The 14,953-nt window shown below is 50.1% G+C and overlaps 1 protein-coding gene across 1 annotated transcript in view; it reads right to left on the reverse strand.

Annotated features, from left to right (window-relative positions):
- Positions 1-1,529: 1,529 nt before the first annotated feature.
- TDRD12 (tudor domain containing 12) overlaps positions 1,530-14,953 on the reverse strand; it is a 102,011-nt gene continuing 88,587 nt past the window's right edge. Inside the window, 8 exon segments of the mRNA XM_017861714.1 lie at positions 1,530-1,769; positions 2,194-2,260; positions 2,345-2,498; positions 2,582-2,695; positions 2,782-2,845; positions 7,822-7,931; positions 10,896-10,964; positions 13,402-13,574. Of these exon segments, the coding sequence (XP_017717203.1) occupies positions 1,675-1,769; positions 2,194-2,260; positions 2,345-2,498; positions 2,582-2,695; positions 2,782-2,845; positions 7,822-7,931; positions 10,896-10,964; positions 13,402-13,574 (846 nt within the window). The 3' untranslated portion in view covers positions 1,530-1,674.

The following is a 14,953-nucleotide window of genomic DNA, read 5'->3' on the forward strand; positions in this document are numbered from 1 at the left end:
ACAGCAGTGACCTAGGCACACTCCCAGCAGCTGTCCTGGCTGCACAGCGTGTCCTCCTAGGGGAGGCCAGGGCTCTGAGCCCCCATCACGGAGCCACTGGGCAGAAAGACCGCCCCACCCAGCAGCCCTCGGTGGGCGCTCCCTGAGACAAGGCCAGGCCACACAATGAGGGGCTGTCTCATTTTACAGATGAGAAAACTGAGCCAGAGTGTGACCCAGACCCGCTCACAGGACAGCTTGATGACAAAGTCCGCCTCTAGTTCAAGCAGTGGCTTCTGTGGAGACATACATAAGCCTGGGATCGGCGCTTTCTGAAGCAAAAAAAACAATAATGATCTTGGGGCCGCCACACAACACTCATGTTCTATCCGAATTCTCTTCCATTCCGAGGCGAAGTTGAGAAACAGACACTGAGTGCACGGGACTTTTAACTTCCCAACAGCTCACCTTTCTCGCTGTTTCACTCAACAAACCCAAAGCACGAAAGCCAGCCAGCCCCTGGGCGTGGCCATGACTACATACACTCCTCCCCTAAACCTGGTGGCCGGGTGCTGCAGCCACATGCAGATGGGGCGGCGAATGTCTGCAGGGCTCACCACATGTAGGTGTTCAGAGGTCACCTCCGGGCACCCCATAGGCCCTTGTGAGTTTCCACTAAAAAACAACTTTTGTGCCATTTGCTCAGGACCCTGCAGGTCCAAGGGATTGTTTAGAACCAGCAGCTTCACCCCGGAAAGCCCTGGGTCTTACTGAGCAATCCGATTTCTATCCTTGGACTCTCTCTTCATCAGAAGTCAACTCACTCTGAGGAGCTGTCACTATCCAAGAACGCCAACACTATCAATTCACACAGATGGTTATGTTAAATCCCACTATCTCATGGTTGAAAGGGCTGGTTCAACGTTGCTGAGTATAAGTGTGAAACCTCAATGTATATTAGAAACCTCAATTTATATGTATAAGATCAGGTTTGTAGCAACGCATCAAACAGAGGTCTAGGTGAAAAAAAATGAACAGACTGACTCCAGACAGTGCATGTCACCACCCAGATGCACATCTGCTCTGCCAGGGTGAGCGGTGAGAGGCGCGGACAGGACAGACAAGCCAGCAGGATCAGACCACATGTGCCGTTTCTCTGTGTCCACCCTCCTTTGATGGTCTTGTCATCAGTCTATTTTTAAGTCAATGAAGAATTTCTCACCGTTACCAAGTCCAGCACCACAAGATGACAGTAATCATTTATCCTTGAGGTAAAGAAAGATTTGGTTGGCCGGGTGTGATGGCTCATACCTGTAATCCCAGCACTTTGGGAGGCTGAGGTGGGAGGATTACCTGAGGTCAGGAGTTCGAGAACAGCCTGTCCAACATGGTGAAACCCTGTCTCTACTAAAATACAAAATTAGCCAGGCATAGTGGCACATGCCTGTAATCCCAGCTACTCGGGAGGCTGAGGCAGGAGAATTGCTTAAGTCTGTGAGGCGGAGGTTGCAGTGAGCCAGGATCGTGCCACTGCACTCTAGCCTGGCCGTCAGAACAAGACTGTCTCAAAAAAAAAAAAAAAAAGAAAAGAAAGAAAGAAAGAAAGATTTGGTTATGACTGACTGTTTTCTTAACTTTGAAGTCACATGGCAATATCCATTTTTGTTCAACATCTTCCAGCCGCTCTTGAGGACATCATTCACTCTCACTGTCGTCATCCTCTGAAGTGCTGCTGCTACTGTCTTCAACCACCTCTGCCACTGTGTACGGCAGGCTTTTAGAATTCACTACTAAAGGAATAAGATATTATAACAAATAAGTGACGTATAGACTAAACAGCAAATCTTTATTTCCCCCCATTATTTCGGTCAATGCAGAAAAAAATGCCTTGGATTCCCGTTCTATGTATCTTATTTTATATGTTCATTATTTTAGGTAAGAAATGAGCAGGTCAAATTGGTCTGCTTACAAATAATTTATTCTTCTAGGAAGAATATCTGTAGTGTGTTATTAAAAGGTGTGTTTATCACCAAGGGTTGAAAAGTACTCAAACCAGAACATTTAGCACCAAGATCAACAAAGAGAAAACTAATTTCTCAGGGCTCGATGTGAACGGCCCACTTCCACCAAGGCTGAATTCCTAAGTGGGTGATGGTGTCCCTCACTGCCCTCAGGACCTACAACCCCTCTGAGAGTGGGCGCTCCACGCCTTACCCTTGGGGAACTGGCTGTCCTCTTCACAGTCTTCCCAGTGATCAAAATCAAAAGCCACGTTGGGGTTCTGCTCAAGAGAACAGCTGACAGTGAGTGGGTGAGTATGACACACTCAGGGTAAAGACCACCCTCTGAGCGCATTCCAACTCACCCTCTGTCTGAGTAGGTGACACCATGCCTCCCTTCTCTCTTTGGCCAGAGTGATCACAGGCTCCTCGTTTCTAATTACACATTTGCACTCATCTTTCCTTATGTTGCCCCGCAGCTCCAGATCAGCCAGGTAAAATCTGTCTCCCACCCAAGCACTGGGTTTATAAAAAGAAAGTCAGCCTTTTAAAATGCTAGAAATTATTTCTATTTTACTTTATATGACTATACATAAACCTACCTGAAAACAACTCTATCCCTGAAATACTGACACTTGCAGTCCTTTACATTCCTTATTCTTATCTTTAAGATGACGACATCTTCTTTTTGGAACCATTTTATTTGTGGGTGGAAGCTAGAAGGAGAGAGAAAGACCTGCGCATTCATTGATCTTATTTACTGGGTAAGGGACGCCGACTCCTCCATGCCGAGTGGACATACCTTTTCAGAGGCGGCTGTGCAGTTCTGCTAATGGAGGCACCTTCAGTGTTTCCAGATGAAGTTTCTGCACAAAATCAATGTCAGATTTTCCTACAGGTTATTTATATGTAACTCCATCATGTACACACATATATATACTTTTTTGTACCTTATGCAACTTCTAGATGAGAATCACATGAGTGTAAATTGAGTTAACCCTAGTATCTAGCTGCAAAGAACAGTTAGAAAAAATTAAAACCATCACATAGATAAAGAAAATTTTAAATTTTCTTTTTTTATTTTTGAGACAGAGTTTTGTTCTTGTTGCCCAGGCAGGAGTGCAGTGGTGCAATCTTGACTCACTGCAACCTCCGCCTTTGGGTTCAAGCGATTCTCCTGCCTCAGCCTACCAAGTAGCTGGGATTACAAGCATGCCCCACCACACTCAGCTAATATTGTATTTTTAGTAGAGACGGGGTTTCACCATGTTGGTCAGGCTGGTCTCGAACTCCTGACCTTGGGTGATCCACCTACCTCGGCCTCCCAAAGTGTTGGGATTACAGGCTTAAGCCACTGTGCCTGGCGTAAAATTTTATTTTAAAATAAAAACAGCCTTTGACAAGTATTAAAATTAAATGACCAGGAAGTAAAGTCACTCATTTGAAAAAGAACCTCATTGAGGTGGCTGGCCTTGGATACGAACATGCAGACTTCTCTGGGGCTGTTTTGACCTGCCAGGATGCCCTAAGGACAACTTCGAGGACAGCGGCCAGCACACACAAGGAGCCAGTGCTGGACATGACATATCCTCAAACAACGCAATGTGAACTTCTCAATCTCCAGCAGGCGAGGTTTCCATCCAAACACCAGAGCAAGAATGTTCACAGCTGCTGGAATCACAGTAGCCTGAGATGGAAAGCAGATCCACCCTCTGTGGTTTATTCATGGTATACAACACAATGGCAAAGAAAGAAACAGACTCCCGCTGGGAAAGCGCCATCCTCCGTGTCACGTGCAGCCTGCCATGGAGCGGCCTCCGGAAACGAGTGCACTGACCCAGTGACCTCAAGAACCTTGGAGAGCACAATCCCCAAGCCCTTCTGGGAGAGGTGAGCAGAGGAAACCCAGGGTGGCCTGGCCTGATCACAGAAGCTGGGACTGATCCTAAACACAGAGCTGTGAAGCTGGGGTGCGAAGGAGGCGGTCCTGCCAGCGAACAAGAACAAGACACCACTTCTGGGAGCAAGCAGCCAGGTTCCTCCTTGGAGCCATAAACCAAAAGGGACTTAGGGAGTCTCCGCTGACTTGAGGTTGATTTATCCAAGGTTGAGGATGCGCCCCGGGAAACACAAATCACAGGAGCGCCATGGCCTCTGCTTTTCCAAAGGGGCTTCCTAAACATCGGTGTCTAAAGGAGAAAGCAAGCTGGAGGGAGAAAGGGCTATGGGGGGCGGGGCAGGACAAAGACGATCACGCATCCCCTCCAGCTCAGGAAAGCTATGTTTTACACAACATAAAGTAACATGTGACAGCAGACATATAGGACACGGGGCTACGACCTGGGGCTGTGAAGTGACATCTGTCTGCTTGGGAGCAAAAGACAGGCAGCCTTAGACCCAGGTCCAGTGTGTAACTTCCCCTTTGGCAGAGGGAGTTTAGGGTCCCGAGATCGTGTTTGGCTGGCAGAGCGCACAGCTACAGCTGGGAGGGCAAGAGCATGCAGCAGTCCCTGAGCCGGGCTACATGCAACACAACCCCACACCCACGTCCTCCAGAAGCCCTGCTTGGCACAGTGGCATGTGGGTGGCGTGTCTGCAGAGGAGGGCACAGGGTCCACCTGAGACTGACCACCTGTAGCAGGGCTGGCAGACACTGCGGAGGAACGCCGCCCTAACTGTGATGAGCCTCTGAAGCTCAGGCCTTGCCCCTCACCAGCGTGTGGAGGCACAATGGATGCATCATACTTTTCTAGCTACAGGGAGACACTGAGTATCCAAAACCAGAAACCCTGCGGGAAGCCAAGGCAAGAAGAAACATGAAGAAAGTGCATAACATTTTCCTTCACCTGCCTGAACCTGAGCAGGAGCCCAGAGATGAAGTCTCTTGCAGCTGAGACAGTCGGGATGGGGGGAGTTCCCCTTTACCGTGGCTCTTCCAGGAAGGTGGCCAAGTGCCTGGTGGCTGCAGTGGACATCTAATAGCCAGAGCTTCCCAGTAGAGCTCAGTAAACAACTGCATGTCCTCCAAGAGCTATGGTTTGGGGGACCCACTTGGCTGCCCTGACGTCCCCCTTGGGCCCCACACCAGGCTCTACGCAAAGGGCAAATCAGCTGGTAGCAGGGCCTGCGCCAGTGCAGACCCACTTCAGCCCCACCTCTGCAGTCTACTGGATCCCGGTCTGCGACTGTGGAATAAACACTGCTCTGGAAAAATCCTCTTAATGACAACTGTTGTCCCAATGACCCTGTTCCTCTGACCAGCTGGCTTTGCAAATTCTCTCTTTCCCAGAACTCTTCAGAACCCTTTTCCAGTGGATCCCACGCAATGAAACCAGCTGCCCCCCACTGTGGTCGAATCCAGGGGCAAACGTTATGAGGAGAAGGTGTATGTGCATTTTAACAGCTACATCCAGTCCCCCACGTACCACTCAGCTCCGGAAGACCCTTTCTCCTCACCTGCACCTCTCACCTCACCAGCCACAGTCACTGCCAGCAAGAGCAGCACATGGGACTGTGATGAAGAACCTGGGTTTGGACCACAGCAACAATGAAATGCATCTAAACTCATTCTTCCAGATGACCCCCATCCTTCACAACAATCACCCCCAACCGCCCCCCGCAACGCCGCCAAAAAAAAATGCTGTGCAAGGAAATGGCTGGAAGAACTTCCTTAGGAAACAACTTCCAAAACATATCCAGAGATGCATGGGAATCACACAGGCAGTGGGCAAGACCACCCTCGTCACAGGAGCCACCTCTGTGGCTCCTCCTCCCGCACTCTCCATCCTCAGTGAGGAATGAACCTGTCAGGGAGCAAACCATCTTCTGTGGTTCTCAGCACCTCAGCTGCGTAATCTGTGGGTTTCACTGTCTCGGGATGCATATCAAAGGGAGCAGAGCCGTGCAGGGTCCACCCTCCCTGGATCTTATCCCGCTCTCCTGGGAAGCGGAATGAGGGACCACAGCAGGGACGCAGAACATTGGTGGTGTGGAAAACTGGAGCTCCCAGCACTGGAGTGTTGGAGACTTTGTCTAGTCATGGGATGAGTTTATCAATATATGTTGTCTAGGCAATTTCTAAGATTTGTCAAGACAAGGAGCAATGACCTAACCCCATTTCATAAAGACAATGAATATCAAAATTAAAAGGCCACATGAAGGTAAATTCCAGTGACGGCAAATGGTCTCCTCACCTTTCCTTTCCTTCTCCCTCACTGACTTCCCCTTCCACAAGGGGCTTGGGTTTTGTCCCATTTATCTTTCCTTTTCTTTTTTTTTTTTTTGAGACGGAGTCTCGCTCAGTTGCCCAGGCTGAAGTGCAGTGGCGCCATCTCAGCTCACTGCAAGCTCCACCTCCCGGGTTCACGCCATTCTCCTGCCTCAGCCTCCCGAGTAGCTGGGACTACAGGCGCCCGCCACCACGCCCTGCTAATTATTTGTATTTTTAGTAAAGACGGGGTTTCACCGTGTTAGCCAGGATTGTCTCGACCTCCTGACCTCAAGATCTGCCCGCCTCGGCCTCCCAAAGTGCTGGGATTACAGGCGTGAGCTACTGCACCCGGCCCCATTCATCTTTTTTCTTTTTTTTTTTTTTGAGATGGAGTCTTTCTGTTGCCCAGGCAAGAGTGCAGTGGTGTGATCTTGGCTCACTGCAACCTCTGCCTCCAGGGTTCAAGAGGTTCTATTGCCTCAGCCTCCCGAGTAGCTGGGACTACAGGCATGTGCCACCACAGCTGACTAATTTTTTTCTTTTTAGTAGAGATGGGGTTCCAACATGTTGACCAGGCTGGTCTCAAACTCCTGAGCTCAAGTGATTCACCCGCCTCGGCCCCACGAAGTGCTGGGATTACTGGCCTGAGCCACCGCGCCCAACCAGTTTTTTTAATTTGTTTTGTTTTTTGATAGTCTCGCTCTGTCGTCCAGGCTGGAGTGCACTGGTGTGATCTTGGCTCACTGCAACCTCTGCCACCCGGGTTCAACTGATCCTCCAACCTTAGCCTCTTGAGTAGCTGGAATCACAGGTGCCCGCCACCAAGCCCAGCTAATTATCTTTTTTCTTTATGGCACCTAACTCAGTGCCAAGTTCATACACGTCAGAAATGTCTGCTAAGTCTGTGCAATTAGCCTGGCCAAGGTCAGCCAACTCTGTTCAAATGCCAGCTCCTCCTCTTTGCCGAGGCGCTGTGCAATAAAAGTGAGCCTAAATGTAAAGTCTGGAGAGAGCCATCCAATATGCAAATACTTTCCAAGATTAAGAAAAAATGCCACCACTTGCAATAATACAGATTAATTTCACCAACATAATGTTGATTGAAGGAAGCCACAAGAACATATACTATAGGCTGGGCAAAGTGGCTCACGCCTATAATCCTAATACTCTTAGAGGCCAAGGAAGAAGGATCACTTGAGGTCAGGAGTTCAAAATCAGCCTGGGCAATACAGTGAGACTCCATCTCTATTTAAAATAAAAGAACGTATTCTATATGCTTCCAAGTCAGAAAAACTAACGGCGTCAGAAATCAGAATGGTCAGTGGGAAGGGTTCCAGCCAGGAGACTGCTGGGATCCTGGAAATGTTCAACAGCTCAGTCTGGATGTTCACACACACACACACACACTGCTGAGCTGTTCACTTAACATCTGTGCACATCACTGGATGGATGGTAGACCTCAAACTACAAAAACAAAACATTGGGGGCTGACCTGTCAAAAAGAACAGTTAGGTGATATCAGTTTATGTCATCTTCTCTACATTTCATCTCAAAGTGGAAAGTCTACATATTAGCAATTTTCCAGACATTAACGATTTGAACTTAACCATCTTTTGAATAGCAAGTACCCACCAGGCTTCTGGTTTTCTGAGCTCATCTTGGACTCAGCCCCTCCTTCTGCACCCGTGTCCTCAGGCTGGGGGCTCTGCAGGTGAGCAGCATCTTCTGCTGGAGGAGGCGTCCTAGACGGTAGAGGCGGGGGTTAACACCTGGCTCTCTAAAGGAACTGCCCAAGTGGGAGAGGAAGGCAGGCAATAAATGACTGTGAAGTGCCTGTGGCCCTGGGGTCAGACCCACACAGAGCTTATGACTCATTTAAGATGCCCCAGGCAGCCCGTCAACTCTGTTCCTTCCGATGAAGATGAAGGGCAAGCACACAGGACCAGGGAGGCCTTCACTCTTTACCAAGGTGGTTTCCCTTCCATGCTCACTGCTGCACACTTCAAATAGGACCAAAGGACAGAAAGTGACAAGCCAGTTTCCTGCCTCCCCTGACCCAGGCTCTGGGACCATCTTCCCAGAGACCACCCCTGTTATCAGTTTGGGCCTACTTCTAGAAATATTCTTCACATATAAAAGAAATTGTTGCCTTCTATACCTCTCTATCTAAAACACATGGACAGATACACGCATTTAAACATATGGGAACCCACTAAATTCAACGTGATGCCCCGTATTTTGTCCTACTTAGTAACTAGCTAGATTACTTATTTTAAAATTTTTAAATTGTGTTATTCTTTTGGTTCTTTGAACAGGTAACCACATTCATGTGGTTCAGTATTTTAAAAGAAGTCAAATTTGGCTGTACACTGAAAAGCTCCTCTCATCCCTGCTCCCCAGCCAGCCAGCTCCCTTCCTCGTGGGTGACAATGTGACTCGGTTTTTATACACCCTTGAAGAGACAATTCAGGCCTAAATGAGCAAACCTACACACACACATGCATGCACATACGCACACACATGCACACACGAGGAGGGGTGTGCTGTCTTTTGACAGCCACACACACACACCTGTGAGAAGGAGGGGTGTGCCTGTCTTCTGATGGGCCTGGAAGAAGCCTGTGGTGCAGCACTTTCCAGATTCAGGCAGCGAGCGTCCCCAGCCACTGCCCCTCCCCAAGCTCTGTGCGGTCCCCCACCCTCTTCTCCTTTTCTAGATCCTCCCCTGCTAGGTTGGTTCCTTCCTCCTCATACTACTGAGCTTTGACTCTCCTCAAACAGCAGCAAACCAAGAACGTTCCCCAGCTGCTTTCCTGAGCCCTAGGTTTAGACTTTCAGTAACCTTAAAAACTGGCACCTCCACAGCCCACCTCAGCCTCTCCTCCTCTGCCGTGGGCTGTGCCTGGGAACCACGTGTCACTGTCCACCACACCAGCATCCCCCAGGCACCAGGGCTCAGACACACAGACCCACACTCCCTAACATCTGCCAACCGCTAAGTCCTGTGGCTTTCAGATCTGCTGGTCACAGCATGAAATATTCTTGCCATTCCTCTCTACCTGTCAGGATCCCCCATTCTCCAGGAGCTGTCTGAGATGAGGTCTCTCCTAGCAGGTTCCCTATGAAACCTCGCAGTGCCCATACTGCTGCATGCTCTGTGTTCATGACCACGGGTATGTTAAGCTCTCTTAACTACAAAGCTACAGTGCAAAAGGGGCTGTGGGAGCCTTTAAACAGAGCTGGGGCTCAAAGTCCAGCAGGCCACTAGCCCAGCAGGCCACTAACCCAGCAAGTCACCAGCCCAGCAGGCCACTAACCCAGTAGGCCACTAGCCCAGCAGGCCACTAACCCAGCAGGCCACTAACCCAGCAAGTCACCAGCCCACCACGCGACGGACCAAGGAGGAGACCAGCCCAGCAGCCCAATAATCAAGCAGGCCACTAACCCTGCAAGTCACCAGCCCAGCAGGCCACTAGCCCAGCAGGCCACTAACCCAGCAAGTCACCAGCCCAGCAGGCCACTAACCCAGTAGGCCACTAACCCAGCAAGTCACTAGCCCAGCAGGCCACTAACCCAGCAAGTCACCAGCCCAGCAGGCCACTAACCCAGTAGGCCACTAACCCAGCAAGTCACCAGCCCAGCAGGCCACTAACCCAGCAAGTTACCAGCCCAGCAGGCCACTAGCCCAGCAGGCCACTAACCCAGCAAATCACCAGCTCAGCAGGCCACTAGCCCAGCAGGCCACTAACCCAGCAAGTCACCAGCCCAGCAGGCCACTAACCCAGTAGGCCACTAACCCAGCAAGTCACCAGCCCAGCAGGCCACTAACCCAGCAAGTTACCAGCCCAGCAGGCCACTAGCCCAGCAGGCCACTAACCCAGCAAATCACCAGCTCAGCAGGCCACTAGCCCAGCAGGCCACTAACCCAGCAAGTCACCAGCCCAGCAGGCCACTAGCCCAGCAAGTCACTAGCCCAGCAGGCCACTAGCTCCATCTTGGTCCTCACTCACTGGGTCTGCAGCTGCACCTGGGCTAGTTCATCACTCCTGTCTGGGACATGCATCCCTCGCCCACCCGCCTCTCCAGGCTTCCCTCCACCTGCTGGCTACAACATCCCCACCCTTCTCCACGCTCCCCAGCGGAGACACCAGGGCTCACCCCCGGACCCCTCCTCTCACACCTCTGGGGCTCCCAGGCCCTGCCATGAGGGCTGTGCTCTTGCCACAGATGCAGCCTGGCTGGAGCCGCGTCAGCTCCAGCAGAACACACTGAGAAACCAGCGGTTTCTCAGCCTCCACAAAGCCGCCTGGTCCAAGCCTCCATCCTCCTGTCCGAAGCCCCTGGCACAATCTTTGTCCCCTACCCTCCCTTGAGTCTGTTCTCAACACAGCAGCCACAAACCATCTTCTGTTCAAGTCACCCCTCTGCTCAAAATCCGCTCATGGCTCCAGCCTCTGTGGAGAAAGAGCCCATTCCCTGCAGTGGCCACAGGCCCCACAAGACCTAGCCCGGCACCTCTGGGTCCCTGTATGCTGCTCCGCTCCGGGCACCTTCATCCTTGCTCCTGGAACTCACCGCCAAGTCCTTCCCTCAGCTTGTGGGGACTCCTCCCAGGCGTCCCTGTGGACCGTCCCTCACTGGCTCTCCCTCACACATGGCCCTGTCTCTGGCATTCTGGGAGAAAGCTCTGTGGTGTTCTTACTCACCCCTGTCCCTCCTGCTCCTTGGATGGACGATCCTGGTCTTGAGCAGGCCTGGTCCCTGTCACCCTCGGCCTGGAGGAAGCAGAGCAGACTTCATTTGCAAATAATCATGTGCGTCTGTGGAGCCTGTCTGGGGACAGTGGAGGACAGAGCTTGGAGTGCAGGGGTAAAAGCACTTTTTACTTATTTATTTATTTTTTGAGATGGAGGCCTGCTTCTAAAGCTACCAGGCCCTACAGACCCCAGACCTCCGGCCGGGCCAGAGGAGACGTGGAGAGCGAGAGACTGGGGAATTAGGATGTTCAAAAGCATTCGTGTGTATGGGCCATTTAGAATAGCACAAGCGCACAGAGGCACACCCGGAAGAGCCCCGAAGAGACCTGGAGTTTGCACCTCGGACAGGGTCAAGGAGAGGACATGGAGAACTGCAGGCCTCGGATGTGGCTGGTGGAACAGGCAATGGCTGGTGGAACGGGCAATAGGGTAGCAGCTGCGGAAACTGGATGGAGGGTCCCCAAAAATCATGCACAGGATTCCCACAGGGCCCAGTAGCTCCACTTCTGAGTAGCAACCCCAGAGAAGTGAAGGCAGGGGCTCAAACAGATTATTTGTACACCTGTGTACACAGGAGCACATCCACCACAGTCAAGAGGGGCAGCAGCCCAGGTGTGCACAGGCAGATGAATGGAAAAGCAAAACGTGGTGATCCATGCCATGGAGGACGAGTTTCAAAGGGAAGGAAATCTGACCCGGGCTGCAACACAGGTGGACCTTGAGGACATTCCATTGAGACGAGCCAGACACAAAAGGGCAAACAGTGGACGGTTCCACTGAAAGTGCCCAGGATTGGCAGATTCTTAGAGACAAAGGAGAGTAGGGGGCCTGCGGGGGCAGACTCTGGAATTATTATTTAAGGAGTATGGAGTTGCTGTCCAGAAGATGAGCAAGTTCTGGAGATGGAGAGTGATGATGGTTGCACAGCACTGATAATGTCCTAAAGGCCACTGAATTGTACACTTAAAAAGAATTTAAATGGCAGCTGTTGTCATGTGTATTTTGCCACAATAAAACACATGCAATTGAAGTCTTTTTAGCTGTGCCAACAGTGCTCTGGTTAAGTTTTGGGAAACCCTGCGGCTCTCATCCCTGCCCACACTTGGTGCGTGTTTTCCTTCCTTCTCTCATTCCCCTCTCTGGTGGGCTGGGCATGCTGTGGTGTTACTCCCTGGGCTTTCGGGAGTTCCAGCACCTTCTCATATGGTAATTAGGCATCCTGAAGTTGCTGCTCATGTCTTTTGCCCACTTTCTTAACAGATGCCTTCTGTTTTCCTCCTAACTGGAAGCAATTATTGATACAGATCCTTCCCCCTCTGGAGCTGCCAGGATCCCTCCTCAGAGTGACTGTCACAGTCTCCCTAATACCCTCCATGGGAAGAGACGCTGGTGCGGCCACTTTGGAACACTATTGGGTAGTAACTCTAACCACAACTCAGTGATCCCATTCCATCAGAAATTTATCTGTAAGTGTATATATTTGTAAAAGATATGTATGGTAATGTTTAAAGCACCATTACTTGAAGTACCCCAAACTGGAAATCTCCCCAGTCAACAGTAGAATGGGTAAACAAATAATGGTATATTCATACAAAGGAACATTATGTAACTGTGAGAATTTAGAGAATTTATGCCTCCTTTGAGCCTAGCTTCTGTAACTCACTATGGTGAGGAGGCATACTGTCTAATTCCATTCCAAGGACAAAAGCAGGGAAAACCATTCCTGCTTTTCCACATCAGGAGAATGGCTCCTGTTGGGCAGGGGGAGTAGCTAGAGTGAGGGGAGGCTCTAAGCCAGGCTCTGTTTCTTGATCTGGGCTGGTTACATAGGTATACTCAGGAAACACATCACATCTGACGTGCGCACTTCTCTGTATGTGTGCTATTTGTCAATAAAAAGTTAACGATCCTTCCTGTAAGAGATGCAGGTGAAATACTGTATTTGAGATCGCTTTATAATACGTCAACAAAAGCAAGTGTGGGCTGGGGTAGAGATAAAACTAGATTTTCAAAATCTTGGTCATTATTACAACTGAGTGATGGGTACATGGAGACTCATTAAAAACCCTTCTACTTTTTTTGTTTTTTGAGACGTCGTCTCACTCTGTCACCAGGCTGGACTGCAGTGGCGTGATCTCGGCTCACTGCAACCTCTGCCTCCCGGGTTCAAGTGATTCTCCTGCCTCAGCCTCCCGAGTAGCTGGGATTACAGGCATGCGTTGCCACACCCAGCTAATTTTTGTGTTTTTAGTAGAGATGGGGTTTCACCGTGTTGGCCAGGATGGTCTTGATTTCCTGACCTCGTGATCCGCCCACCTCAGCCTCCCAAAGTGCTGGGATTACAGGCGTGAGCCACCACGCCAACTCTTCTACTTTCATAAAACATGTCCTTAACACTTGTGAGTTGTATTTCCAAAAAACAGCTCTTCCAAAAAGGAGACAGAAATTCACTTACGGGGTCTGGCTTAGGCTTTCTTCAAAAGCTGGTATCTTTGCGTCTTCACGTAATTTTTTCAGTTGTTCTATGTGTTCTGGATTATCAATGCCCATTCCCATGGACAAAATTTCAGCTCGAACATTATAATCAATGACAGAGGTTTTTAAATTGGAAAGGTTTGTAATGTGCACCTTGAATCAATGAAAAAATCGAATATTAGCAGGAGTCACTCTGAATTTTAACTGAAGCACAGACACTCTCACAGGGTCTCTCTGGTTCATCCTGCCACGTCGGCTGCACTTCGGCGCTTGCCACGATGTGCAGGGCTTCCCATGGCAGCATCTGGATTGCTTCATACCTGAGGCTCCATCCAAATAGTCCAGGCCTTGCCCCATGCCACAGAAATATTAGCAGGTGGTGGGGGGGTGGCAAGAGCAAATCTGGGATAAACCCCTAGTCACGACCAATTTGCAAATCTGGGATAAACCCCTAGTCAGATGCATAATTCTTACATCTTTCTCATTCCTTCTCAAGTATTTTTACCTCCTGAGGCTCAGCGTCTGCCCGTGCCTGGGAAAGGCCTAAGCCAAGAACCTGAATCCTGTTCTGGGCCATTTCTTCTGTTTGTCTTTTCTGCAACCAAAACATCCTCATCCATTTCCATTTACACAAAATTAAGTAAAACACAAAAATCTCTAACAAACTGGCCCTGTTGGTGGAGATGTGGGTATAGGAGGGGCTGTCCCTTCCATGGTGAGGGTGGGGGGTGTCCAGGCCTGCCCTGCCTGGGGCCTCTTCCTAGGTGAACCCCAGGAATGTGTGCCCACCGGGGAATGTGTGGAGGAGCCTCTCTCTGTTCAAACTGGGTGGGAGCAGGAGCAGGTGGAGACCGCGAGGGTGGGTCTGTTTCCCTCTGGCCGCCGTGAGCACTGCCACACGAGCTGCAGTGTGGACCCATCTGCCCGGTGGGTTTTCTTCTTTACTTCAATCTCTTTTAAATCTCCACTTAATAAAATTTTTGCTTTTCTCCCCCCAACAAAAAACAAACACAATAATATCACGGCATCAACTAAGATGCCCAAGTCTCCTCATTTACCTGCATTTGTAATCCATATTTTCTCTTCTGAAAACCATTTTCTGCTTAGTCTTAAACCTTACATCCAAACTCCCCTTTTAACATGTTAAAACTTTTCCAACCTCATAAAAATAACTTTCAGCAAAAGTTTTTATAAACTGACTCTGTTAAATCTTGTAAGTATTCATAATAAGATTTAAGTGGAGGAGTGGAGCTCTTGGGGAACAAGCAGGAAGGGTGGTGCCAGCAGCGGTGGAGAGACACGGAGGCCGGTTGAGTCACGTGTCCTTGTCATGTGTCCTCCCCTCCCCTTCCCCCCGCCTCCCCAAGGGTTGCTCTGCGGGATGGGGGCTTCGTGTGCTTTGCTCCCAGAGGGAACCCGGTGCCCAGCACTGCTCCTGGCACGTGGCAGGTGCTCAGTAAGTGCGTGGGGAATGAGCAAGTTAGAAACTGTCAGCATCGGAGAATGTCACATGGAGTCCTCAAGAAACTTTG

Source organism: Rhinopithecus bieti, unplaced genomic scaffold (assembly GCF_001698545.2).
Source record: "Rhinopithecus bieti isolate Rb0 unplaced genomic scaffold, ASM169854v2 scaffold_62779, whole genome shotgun sequence".
Classification (NCBI taxonomy): domain Eukaryota; kingdom Metazoa; phylum Chordata; class Mammalia; order Primates; family Cercopithecidae; genus Rhinopithecus; species Rhinopithecus bieti.